This window comes from Maniola hyperantus, chromosome 15 (assembly GCF_902806685.2).
Source record: "Maniola hyperantus chromosome 15, iAphHyp1.2, whole genome shotgun sequence".
NCBI classification, from domain to species: domain Eukaryota; kingdom Metazoa; phylum Arthropoda; class Insecta; order Lepidoptera; family Nymphalidae; genus Maniola; species Maniola hyperantus.
The window spans coordinates 14,252,024-14,265,525 of record NC_048550.1 but is presented as its reverse complement, the minus strand read 5'-3'; the positions used below and the strand labels follow the sequence as shown (position 1 = coordinate 14,265,525).

The 13,502-nt window shown below is 36.5% G+C and overlaps 1 protein-coding gene across 1 annotated transcript in view; it reads right to left on the bottom strand.

Moving 5' to 3' along the window:
• LOC117989074 (uncharacterized) overlaps positions 1 to 6,094 on the bottom strand; it is a 34,588-nt gene extending 28,494 nt beyond the window's left edge. The window contains exons 1-5 of the mRNA XM_034976377.2: positions 5,832 to 6,094; positions 4,924 to 5,311; positions 3,306 to 3,518; positions 1,935 to 2,014; positions 491 to 696 (exon numbers count right to left, since the gene is read on the bottom strand). Coding sequence (XP_034832268.2) covers positions 491 to 696; positions 1,935 to 2,014; positions 3,306 to 3,518; positions 4,924 to 5,311; positions 5,832 to 6,033 — 1,089 coding nt within the window. The 5' untranslated portion in view covers positions 6,034 to 6,094. The remainder of the gene's footprint in view (positions 1 to 490; positions 697 to 1,934; positions 2,015 to 3,305; positions 3,519 to 4,923; positions 5,312 to 5,831) is intronic.
• Positions 6,095 to 13,502: the final 7,408 nt, after the last annotated feature.

Genomic DNA, 13,502 nt, shown 5'->3' with positions numbered 1-13,502 from the left:
GTAAGATAAGGGAATAAATAAAAGCTAAATTTTTATTTTTTTATTATTTTTTAATAAAGAATATAAGCTATGTTAAATGACTAATATTCCCCTTTCCTCTCCAACTAAGCGTCAAGCTTGTGCTAGGAGTAGGTACGACAATAGTGCAACGGGCGGGGTTTGAACCGGCGACCTTTCGGTTTTCAGTCCACTCCTTTACCGGTTGAGCTATTATAATAAAACCGTAGTATGTACCCGTGGTAAATTAAAACTACCTGACTATTCATAAACACTTGTAAAAAGTTTACATGAATAAAAAAACATTCTATTCTATTCTATTCTATTCTATTCTATATTTGAATCCAAATAACCGCATAAGATTAGAGATATTTTTCAATTACAAATAGCAACTCTTTCGGCGCCGAATTCTCAAACCACGAAATAATTTTAAAATCTATTTAACTGTAACACTACACTACATTACAATATGAAACTAGATAGTGAAACTTACTTCCTTAGTCCCTTTGAGGTTTTGTACAAAGAGCAGCAAAGATAGCAGGTACACGTGGCCCACGATGACCCACAACATGGAGATGGCGCGGATGCCGTCCACGCACTCCAGCGCGCCGGCGCCGGGGGCCTTGTTGGCTGTTACCAACCTTTGTGTGTTCGTGTACACCGACCAACATCTGTATAGAGGGCTTATTTCTGAACTTTCTGAAAATAAAATCATATTCAAAACATTCAAATTTTAGTTTTAATTTAATGTTCTATCCGTCTTACAGTTCTATAAGTTCTTAAGTATGGGTTGCCTGGAAGAGATCACTTTAGTGATAAGGTCGCCCTTTGTTTTTTAAGTGTATCCTGTATTCTTACTCTCTGTAATTATTTTAGTAACAATAAAGTTGTTTTAAATTAAATTAAATTAAATGTTGTTATTTTTTTTTAGATTTAAGTTTATTAATAGTTTAATTACTTCTTTGATAAAAATAAATAAAAGACGTAAAAAACATTCAAAATTCAAATAACTTATTCAAAATAGGTAATAAATTACTCCTTTTGATTGTCAGTTGTTGGATTTGTAAGATATAGTGGTGATAATTTTTACACACACAAAACTAAAGCTACGAGGGTTCTTAACGCGCCCAGGTATTGATAAGCTTCGCATGGGTAACTCGTTACAATTTTCGTAGGGATCTCTTAATTTTTTTCTGATAAGCCTTTGACTGTAATCTCACCTGTAGGTCGATTGTCTAAAACCTGCATCAATCATTATTACAATCTCAATTGTTGTAATTGGCTGAATTTGTGCGATTCTTGTGAGTCTTGTTGCAACAATGCATTGTAGCCAATAGTGAGTGAGCGTCAAGTCAACCAATCAGAGGTGATTGCGATCGTGACATTGTAGCTGTCATTCTCCCGCAATCGCGCAGCTGATGGTAAGTGATGATGCAATCTAAGATGGATGCGGGCTAACCTGGAAGGGCTATGGCAGTTTTACCTTTGGTTTCTACACGGCATCGTACCGGAACGCCATATCGCTTGGCGAACTAGCCACGGCCGAAGCCTCCCACCAGACCAGATCAGAAATTTAAAAATTATAAAATTCCAAACCCCTGCCAGGAATCGAACCCGGGACCTCCCACTATTAAGACCACAGCGCTCACCACTGCGCCAGGGAGGTCGTCATAATACTAGCTTATGTTCGCGACTTCGTCCGCGTGGACTAAACTCATTTCAAACCCCTGTTTTACCCCTTTAGGGATTGAGTTATCAAAAATCCTTCCTTAGCGGATGTCTTCGCCATAATAGCTATCTGCATGCAAATAGCCCAATCCGTCCAGTAGTTTGAGCTGTACGTAGATAGATCAGTCAGTCAGTCAGACAGTCAGTCAGTCAGCTTTTCCTTTTGTGCATATAGATATTGTTGAAAATATTACTTTCTGAATACTCACTTTTGTTTAAAACAAATATTTCATATAAATCGTATGCTGTGCTCATTAGTGTGACAAACCCGATAAACGTGAAAATCCCACTGCAAAATACCAATTGTGTGAAAAATTATTTAGTTAAGAAATAAAACTCAATACTCAAGTTATTTATCCATACTTCCAGACTAATATTATAAATGCGAAAGGGTGTCTGTCTGTCTGCTAGCTTTTCAAGGCTCAACCGTTCAACCGATTTGGATGAAATTTGGTACAGAGGTAGCTTGCAACCCGGGGAAGGGCAGGCTACTTTTTATGCCGGAAAATTTAAGAGTTCCCACAGGATTTAAAAAAAAAAATCCACGCGTACGAAGTCGCGGGCATCGGCTAGTTCAGAATAAATAAAATGTTACGTTTACTGATTGTCAAAATTGTTAATTTGTATGATAATATATTGGTGATAATTAGACGGTTTCAAACGCGCCCAGGTTGGAAAAACGAAACGAAGGAAACGAAAACATGTTCTAAACCTCTGAGAAAACTGTTATATTGACAAATTACTTATAGTATTTTTTTCCTCCCACTAGAATCTGCTTTCCGAATCGGTGGAAGAGCCCCAGTCGTAGCATAAGGGAGAGTACACACATACATATATATATATAGAAGGTACATACATAGTACATACATAGTAGTAGTAAGTCCCGCAAAAGCACGTGGCCGCCATTTTAGTGACGTCAGCACTAGACTGAAGTTTCGTATATTTTTACTTAAATATACGTCAAATGACGTCAAAATGACTCATTTCGAGGTTAATGAAACATGGTTCCAGCGCAATAGCAATTTGCGGGACTTAGGCAATGGTCCGACCGCCGCGCCGCCGGCGAGCAGTTTTGCAGTAGGACAGTACCCGTAGTACAAGATTTTACGTCTCACCAAACCAAACCAAATTCGAGAGTCAAAATACTTCCGCGTTACAGTAAACTGGATCTTAAATGCCTTGTTTTAAAGCTCAAGTTTGTCTACACTTCTACAGCCAGCGCTCCAAGCGGAAACATTGCGAAATTAAAATCAGTGGCATTGAATATTTGACTTCAATTCAAGGCTGTTTAGGTCCATTTTACTGTAACGCGGAAGTATTTCGACTCTCGAATTTGGTTTGGTTTGGTGAGACGTAAAATCTTGTAGTACGGGTACTGAGCGACCGTCGCGAGTAATCGCTCGTCGCACTTGCACACTCGCTTATATCCCGGCTACAAAACTATCGAAACTAGGTACATACTCGCTTCCCGCTGATCGCCAACTCGTTTAAGTTTCTAGTTCTACTCGTATCTCGTTCATCGTTGGCGGTCGGGCCACTGGCTTTTACACACATGAAACCCAGAAGGACAGGGTACCTACACAGCCACATAGTCCGCTGTACTGAAAGGTTTGTCGTTTGGCAAGCGACAGAACAACTCGTTGTAAGTCAGGTTGGGATCTCGTAGTCCGAGACCAGCGTTGGACAGTAACTTGCGTTGGAAGAACTGCATGGCTTGCTTCGGTCGACACACTTTGGGTACGCAAGTCCCCATTGACATGTTCAGAGCTGATGGAAACTCGACCGGAATTTCCCTGGAACAAGTATGTGATCTGGTAATAAGTTGGTGGAGTGTGAAGTCTGTCGATCCGCACCTGACCAGCGTGGTGGACTATGGCCTAAACGGTTTTCATTGTGAGAGGAGACGCATATCTAAATATTATATAAAAGGATAAGGTGACTGACTGACCTATCAACGCACAGCTCAAACTACTTGACGGATCGGGGTGAAATTTGACGTGCAGATAGCTATTAAGAGGCATCCGCTTAGAAAGGATTTTTGAAAATTCAACCCCTACGGGGGTTTATTTGAAATTTGTGTAGTCCACGCGGACAAAGTCGCGGGAATAAGCTAGTCTATATCAAAATTTATAAAATTACTAGCTTATGCCCGCGACTTCGTCCGCGTGGACTACACAAATTTCAAACCCCTATTTCACCCCCTTAGGGATTGAATTTTCAAAAATCCTTTCTTAGCGGATGCCTACGTCATAATAGCTATCTGCATGCCAAATTTCAGCCCGATCCGTCCAGTAGTTTGGGCTGTGCGTTGATAGATCAGTCAGTCAGTCAGTCAGTCAGTCAGTCAGTCAGTCACCTTTTCATTATATATATATAATATATAATATATAAGATAAGAAATAGAAATTTTACTAAAATGCTGCCAGCATCTTGGGTACAATGCCTCGTTGCGGTGGTCTCGATGAGTTAACTTTTTTTTTAAACTAAAAAAAAAGTTTTAATTCAGCTTTCGGTTTACTTGTATTCAATGTAAACATAGTATCCAACTATGTTAGCCATACTCCATACTAATATTACAAATGTGTAAGTGTGTCTCTCTCTGTCTGTCTGGTAGCTTTTCACGGCCCATTCGTTTACCCGATTTTGATGTTTGGTAGCTTGCATCTCGGGGAAGGAAATAGGCTACTTTTAATCCTGGAAAATCAAGGAGTTCCACGGGATTTTAAAACACCTAAATCGACGCGGTCGAAGTCGTGGGGATCATCTAGCATGCTAGATTTAAATGTAATGAGGAAGTTTCAGGGCAACGTTCGATAAAATTTTCATAGATGGCGCTAAATAACCCCACCACTAAGGATGAAAAATACTTAATACCTATATATTCTATATGATCTATGCTTTAAATTTTTAATTTAAATCGGATGCGAAAATTATTAGTTACTTCTATTATAGTTTACACATTTTGTGGGGAAGAAACGTAAGGAAAATTGCAGTGCACTCTAGCTCTTCGTCTATGTCATTGATTGACACGACTTAAACATTTGAGCATAGATCATAATTATTATAGATACAGGTATTATTTTTCATCTTTATTGTTGGGGTTATTTAACGCCATCTATGAAAATTTTATCGAACGTTGCCTTGAAACTTCCTCATTAAAATTAATATCGTTGGTGTGGAGAGTAAAAACAAACTTACTTGAATACAAACTTAGTTACATCAGACATTAGCTGAGTATATCGTTGTGTCATCCTGTAGTTAACACCTTCAAGTGTGTGAAGAGTTCTATTATCCAGCAGTGGGAAAACATCACTTATATTCGGAAAAACATCAGTGAAATTCGGAAAAACCTCATTGATATTTGGGAAAATATTCGTTATATTTAGCAAGCTCATATTTGGTGGTTCCGTAGATCCAGTATAATTAGTTTGGTTCAGTTCGAGTGGATACTGCATCATGCAGTATTTGCCTTCGATGTCCATATTGTCCTCGACGTGTTTTATGCCTAGACACAAATGGTAGTCTCCCAGATCTGCTAGATTTCCCGAGAAAAATCCAGTTGGAATTTTTCCACTTGCATCTAGAACTGTGAACAATAAATGCATGTAAAAATGCACGCGTCAATGAAAAACCGGCCAAGTGCGAGTCAGACTCGCGCACTGAGGGTTCCGAGCTACAATCGAATTTTTTCGACATTTTGCACGATAAATCAAAAACTATTTATAAGGCATGAAATTAAATAAAATCTGTTTAAGAATGTACAGATAAAACCCTTTCATATTATGATACCACACTTAGTATAGTTATCTTACTTTGAAAACTGAAAATACTAATTATTTCATGAACACATTTTATAATTATTTTTTTGGTGATGTAACCACAAATTCAAGGTTTTCGGATTTTTTTCCTTCACTTGTGCTATAAGACCTACCTACCAAATTTCATGGTTTTAGGTCAACGGGAGGTACCCTATAGGTTTTCTTGACAGACACGATTCTCTTAAATATTGAATTCTAGCCCCATAAACTAACGCTATACAAAAAATCACTTCATTTTAATACTACAGTCCAAGACCCTAGAATATTCTCACAAATGATTACACTTACATTGCAAAGCAATCACTGTATTATTCCACAGAAATTCTAACTGTTCATCACATTTCTCTTCGTCAATAACTCTTTCATAAAGTTCTTGGTCGAAAGCACTCGCGTATTCGCTTTCAAACCCCTCCAGCCCACCACCTTTCACTCCCACTATCATATATGTGAAAATAAATAAAAATAAATACAAAATTTTCAAAAACATCATCTTCAACAACGTCGTTATCCCGGAGTGTAGAATAAAGTGGATTGAACTCGAAACTATTGACTTTCTGAGCTACCTACTCGTAGATATTAAAACTGATATGATGCTTTTATATTGAAATACAATATTATATTATCAGAAAGTACCTGTGTAATCAATTTATTTAAATAAATATATAACAGGAAAAGGTGACTGACTGACTGACTGATCTATCGACGCACATCTCAAACTACTGGACGGACCGGGCTAAAATTTGGTATGCAGAAATGATTTTTGAAAATTCAACCCCTAAGGGGTGAAATAGAAGGTTGAAATTTGTGCGCGGACGAAGTCGCGAGCATAAGCTAGTTTAAATAATATATAAAAGGAAAAGGTAACTGACTGCAGTCAGCCAGTAGGTACTGATCTATCAACACAGCTGCACACTGTTTGCCATGCATAGTCTCAATAGCTCAACGGTTAAAAGAGCGGACTGAAATCTATAGTCTATGAATGGTCGCCGGTTCAATCCCCGCCCGTTGCACTATTGTCGTACCTACTCCTCGCACAAAAGTTACGCTTAGTTGGAGGGGAAAGTGGCTAATATTCTTTATAAAAAAAAAGTTACTATATACCTAGTGTAATCATCCGCTAAGAAGAATTTTTGAAAATATTCAATCCCTAAGGGTGTAAGATAGGGGTTTGAAATTTGTGTGGTCCACACGGACGAAGTCGCGGGCATAAGATAGTATACAAAATACAGAGTTATCAGAAAGTACCTGTGTAATCAATTTATTTTGTAACAAGATTTTGCAAAATACGTACCGAACGTATTGACTTTTTCCGTAGCGTATCGAATATTTAAAATTAATGGACTAATTTGAGCAATAATGTGGTTTTCTCATTCGTAATTAATTTTATAAAAGTAACTTTACAGTGCTTAGAACCTAGTTTTTACATAAAGCCATAAGAGACAAAAAATATTATTCAAAAAAATATGTTTTGCAGAATGATATTCAAAATTCTAAATAATTTTTATAAATATTAATTTTTAAAAACTCGTGCGAACTCTTTGATTTTCCGGGACGAAAAGTAGACTATGTGTATATCCGTTCCCGGGATGTAAGTCCATTGGAACTCCGACTCCGAACACATCTTTTTTCATCATTATCATTACTATTATCAGACTTTACCTAACCTCTATCGTTTTTTCGAACTATGTTCCTTCTCCGTGCCCAATGCCACTTCAATTTCGCAACCCGTCGAGCTATGTCGGTTACTTTGGTTTTCCTACGAATCTCCTCATTTCTGAGAGAGAAATTCCAAGCATAGCTCTATTAGCATAGCTCATGGCGCATTTGACCTAGGTTATCAACACATCGAAACATTTGTCACGGCAGCAGCCACGTGAACCAATTAGCGTCATCAGTCATGCCGCGAACCAATCACCGTGCTTGCTGAAATGCAATGCGCTACGCGGCCGCAGCTAATTGGCTAGTTTGCATGTGTATTCCTTTTGTTTGAATTCTCAAGATTTTTTACAATAACGTGGATTTAGGTTTTTAAAAATCCCGTGGGAACTATTTGATTTTCCGAGATAAATATAGCCTATGTCACTCGTTAGGTCTTTAACTATCCGTTGCTCCATTGTGACATGATTGAAAGACAAACCAACAAACCCACAAACAAACACACTTTCCCATTTATAATAATACCTATGTATCTTTTATGTCTTATATCAATGTTGATTACCGGGGAACTGATCTTGTAGCCAAGCCCTCTCTTTTAAGTTACTTAAAGTTAAAGTAACTCTGTTAAACTTAGTGAAATACCCTTTAGTTTGTTACTTTGTTAGTTAAATAGTTAATGGGTGTATAGACAGAATAATGTATCTACTTAACGCCGAGTTAACTACGATGCTAAAAGTTTTGGATTCAAAGTTTCCGTGGAAGAAAAATGTACTTATTTTGTTTTTCTTTAGTAAAAATCGCGACAATCTTGAGTTCTAAAGTTCAGAGTTTAAACTTTTGCATAATCTGAATATATAAAACGAAAAGTTGACTGACTGACTGATCAATCAACGCACAGCTCAAACTACTGGACGGATCAGGCTGAAATTTGCATGCAATGCAGATAACTATTATGACATAGACATCGAGAAAGGATTTTCGAAAATTCAAATAGAAAAATAAATTCAAAAGTAAAATAGAGGTTTGAAATTTGTGTAGTCCAAGAGGACGAAGTCGCGGACATACGGACATACGCTAATTTTGAATAAATAAATAAATCATTCATTCATTTACCTACTAACCTATTCCTCTCCCCCTCGGACGCGATGGGCGATGGACGTGTTTATTGTTGCGCGTGTCTGTAAATATAGTGATTTGCAAAATCAAAAACGTAGCTGCGAAGTGTTGTTCGCGGTCGAAGCGGTATTCTTATGGCATATAGTGATTTCCAATGCAAAATGTCTACGAAGAATTCACCTACACGGCACTCGGACACAGATATCCGTAAACTGTGCGACAGTGAACTACTACCAGAATTCACTGCAAAATCTCAGCGAGCTAAACGCCGACGTCATCCCTCTGACGAAGATTTTACCGACGAACTGGCTGTTTTTAAGGATGAAATAAGGGACTTAATAAGAGATCTACTTTCCACTCAAAACTCGCGTCTGGATAAGCTGGAAAGTCACATTCTCGAAATAAGGAAACAATACTCCTATATTGAGAACTCCAACAAAGAAATCGAAAAATCTATGACGTTCATGTCTAATCAGCTGACTTCTTTGGAGGCAAAAATTACCTGCTTAGAAAAAGAAAAAGCTTCTGTTGCAATCCATATGTCAGAAATTGATGAAAAAATAGACATTTTGGACCACAGCATCATGAAAACTTGCATCGAGTTGCGCAATATACCCAAAAACCCGCGAGAAACAAAGGAAAATCTATATGAAATGGTCCAACAACTTTCAAAAACATTAAATATTGATTTGCAAAGTTCGGACATTCGTGACGTCGTAAGACAACCATCAAAAAAAGAATACAAAACTTCTAGCGTATCGGTTGAATTCTCGAATACCTTGATTAAGTCACAATTTTTAAAGTCTTCCAAGGTGTTTAATAATCAAAACCCGTCTGCTAAACTGAACTCATCACACGTCGGCCTCTGTGACCCCAAGGTACCCTTATATGTAGCCGAGAAATTGACTACGAAAGCAAGGCGATTATTCTTTGTCACTCGTAATTTCGCCAAATCGCATAATTTCAAATACTGTTGGACAGCAAATGGCCGAATAATGATAAGGAAGGACAGTGAGAGCGCTTATACTATTATTAAAAACGAGCCGCAACTCCAGCAACTTGCTCAGTCGCCTCAAAAAATATGACTAGTATATTGTTATAAGTTATTCTCTTTTTTGCATATTATTTTATTGCATGTTTTAATTAGTTTGAGATGTAATTACTCATTAAGATTCCTTAACTTACTCGTACACTATACATATTACACTAATAACTTTCATAACACTTTTGCACTCATTCATAAATTGCACACACAAACTGCAGTACTAAACCAATTATTATTATTTTTTAACTTATACAAAGAGTATCCCAAATACATAATTTTTAAAACACCTGCTTTGTATTATGTATTTTACATAAATCTCACCTGTTTTTACTTAGCTCATTATAACCAAGAAATTATTTTTATTTCTGATCTACCTTCTACCCTTGATTATAAATTTTGTTGCAGTGCATAGTCAAATCAATAATTTAAATGAACATGTTGACGAATTTTCTGTATCGGATTTTTACACATCTACTCCTGAACTAGCACATACCTACCTACAAAACCCGGAAAAATATCTTAAAATTTTAGCTCAAAATATTAGATCTATAAATTGCAATTTTAATAGTTTTTTAACACTCTTAAAGCGTTTAATGTTTGATAATGACATCATAGTTTTAACTGAATGCTGGCTACCGTGTAATAATAATCAAATTATACCAGCCATTCAAAACTACTCTACGCGCCACACTACTAAGCACCTTAATCAGAGTGACGGTGTTGTCGTTTTTATTGATGCTGATATACAACATACCATTGAAGAGCCAGATTTTCAACTTTCAGCCTCAGGATTGATTATAAAACTAAACTACGACATTGCAATTCTTTGTATCTATCGATCCCCCTCGAATGATAATATTGATACATTTATTGTTGCTCTTAGCAACATACTTAGCTCCCTTGCCAAATTTAAAACAGTAGTAATTACAGGTGATTTAAATTTGGACATCAAGTCCGGTTTTATAGATTCTCGTTCTCAAGATTACCTTAATACGCTCGCTTTTTATGGCTATTTACCAGCCCACACTTCAGCAACGCGAGGCAACAACTGTCTAGATCATGTCATTCTGCGTACTAAAACGCCAGCTATAACGCTTATTCTAGATACTTCTGTTACTGATCATTTTTCAACTTTAATAGCCCTTGTCAAACATATACGCACATCTTCAGCATACAATACACTTACAAAAGTTAACTACGAAAGTTTAGATAAAGCTATTGGTAAACTAGATTTATCATATATTTATACTATACTATATCCTGACAAAGCTACTGACTGTCTTATTAAGTCACTGACCCAAGCTATCTCCGAAAATACAACTATCTTAAGACTCCCCAATAAAAAGAGAACCTTAAAACCCTGGATTACCCAAGGGTTATTAAGATGTATGCGAAATAGAGATTCGATGCATAAACAAGTCAAAAAGTTTCCAGATAATGAAGTCCTTAAACTTACCTACAAACGGTACAGGAATTTTTGTTCTAAGGTTTTAAAAAAAGCGAAACGCTTATATGACTCACAAGAAATAGATAGAGCAGGAAATAATATAAAACAGTTGTGGGATACGCTTAAAAAAATATGCTTCACTTCAAAACCTAAACAACACAGCCCACAATTGTTAAGTTCTGACTGTACTACTCTTCAATCTTGTAATGATGCTAATTCTTTCTTCGTAAATATAGCCAAAGAACTTGCTGACAAAATTAGTCAAAGTTCAGCAACTACAACTTTTAGAACAGTCTCGACCTCTGTTAATTGTTTGTCTTCATTTGTATTAGATCAAACAGACACTGAGGAAGTTATTTCTGTTATTAAATCGTTGAAATCTAACGCTGCCACTGGTTGGGATGGGATTCCTCCAATAATATTAAAAAGATACTCACAAATTTTGGCCCCTATTCTTTGTTACATATTTAATCAAAGTTTTGCTTTAGGTCTGTTTCCAACAGCCTTTAAAAAGGCAATTATAATTCCAATTTTCAAAAGTGGTGATGAAAAATCTATAAATAATTACCGGCCGATTGCGATACTTACGGCACTGTCAAAAATCCTAGAACGTTTGGTTTGCACAAGACTAGTCCATTACCTTGAGCACTACAACTTGATTTCCACCCAACAATTCGGGTTCAGAAAAAATAAAAGTACAAACGATGCTGTTCTCGAACTCACAAATAACGTTATTAGCCATCTAAATAATCGTGACAAAGTTCTAACCATATTCTTGGACCTTGCGAAGGCCTTTGACACAGTTCCCATTCCTACTCTCTTAGTCAAGTTAGAAGGAATGGGTATTCGTGGTAATCAATTGAAATTCTTCCGTAGCTACCTTACTGGGCGAACACAAACGACAAAAATCGATAATAACTTGAGTAATGAGCTACCAGTTTCTTATGGCGTCCCGCAAGGTAGCATACTTGGCCCGACTCTCTTTCTTGTCTTTATCAACGACCTCTGCAACCTTCAAATTCCAAATGCCCAAATAGTCTCCTTCGCCGATGACACAGCAGTTACCTTTCATGCTAAATCTTGGACTGGACTTGAAAAAGCCGCTCAACTTGGTTTCAACACTGTCCACGACTGGCTACTTTCTCATTTTTTAACTCTCAACGTTACCAAAACCAAATTTATGACCTACTCAATACGTTCTAATACACAGCCTACAACTCCTTTAACCATCAAAGTTCACTCTTGCTCCAATAGGCTAAATGCCAACTGTCATTGTGACTCCATAGCTTCTACTGATAAAATTAAATATCTCGGTATTGTTCTGGATCAAAAATTAAACTTTAAAGACCACGTCGACTTACTCACTAGCAGGGTGCGAAAATTAATTTTTATTTTCAAAAATCTACGAAGCATTGCAAATTCTACTGTGATCCGTAATGTGTATTATGCTCTTTGCCAATCAATAATTCTATACTGCATCACATGTTGGGGTGGCACTGCTAAAACTATTTTAAAGCCCCTTGAAATTGCTCAGCGGGCTATACTAAAGGTGGCAACTTTTCGGCCTATCCTCTTTCCTACTACGTTATTGTATAAGGATTGTGGCGTCCTTAGTGTCAGAAAGCTTTTTATTTTAAATATAATTATACACCAGCACAAAAATACTCCATACAGATATATTGAAAAGCGGCGTCAAGATAAGATCTGCACCTTACGTGCGCCTAAATTAGCCTTTACAAAGCGATTCTACTACTATCTTGGCCCATTTCTATATAATAAGATTAATGCAGAATTACCCATCTTTAAGTTGCCGCTTACTCAGTGTAAAAAGAAAGTTATATCCTTTTTGTTGAATAAATCTTATGACGAAACAGAAGATTTCTTACAATCTATCAGTACATCTACTATATTCTCAATAAATAATAATAACTAAAGTGAATAGAAATAAATATAATTTATTTATTTTTTATTTATTTATTATTTTAATTTACTTACACAACATTACTTAATATACACATAACCCACCCCTACACATTTACACTTACTCACACACACACACACACACACACACACACACACACACACACACACACACACACACACACACACACACACACCCATAGATTTCCTTTGCAACAATCTAGGTTCATACGTTTATTTAAATGTAAAACGTTATAGATTAACAACTTTCTACAAAAAAATTATTTATTTATTACTTTTTAGATAACCGAGGGAGAGGGCTGGCTATCCTTAACACAGATCTAAAAATCTAGCTAGGATAGCCAGTTCTTGATCTTGTAACATTCATAATATTAAGCACTAATTGTTCAAGATCAAACCCATGTATGTGTGTAACTATATGATTGAAAAATAAACGTTTTATTTATTTATTTATTTATTTAATAATACCTATGTATCTTTTATGTCTTATATCAATGTTGATTACCGGGGAACTGATCTTGTAGCCAAGCCCTCTCTTTTAAGTTACTTAAAGTTAAAGTAACTCTGTTAAACTTAGTGAAATACCCTTTAGTTTGTTACTTTGTTAGTTAAATAGTTAATGGGTGTACAGACAGAATAATGTATCTACTTAACGCCGAGTTAACTACGATGCTAAAAGTTTTGGATTCAAAGTTTCCGTGGAAGAAAAATGTACTTATTTTGTTTTTCTTTAGTAAAAATCGCGACAATCTTG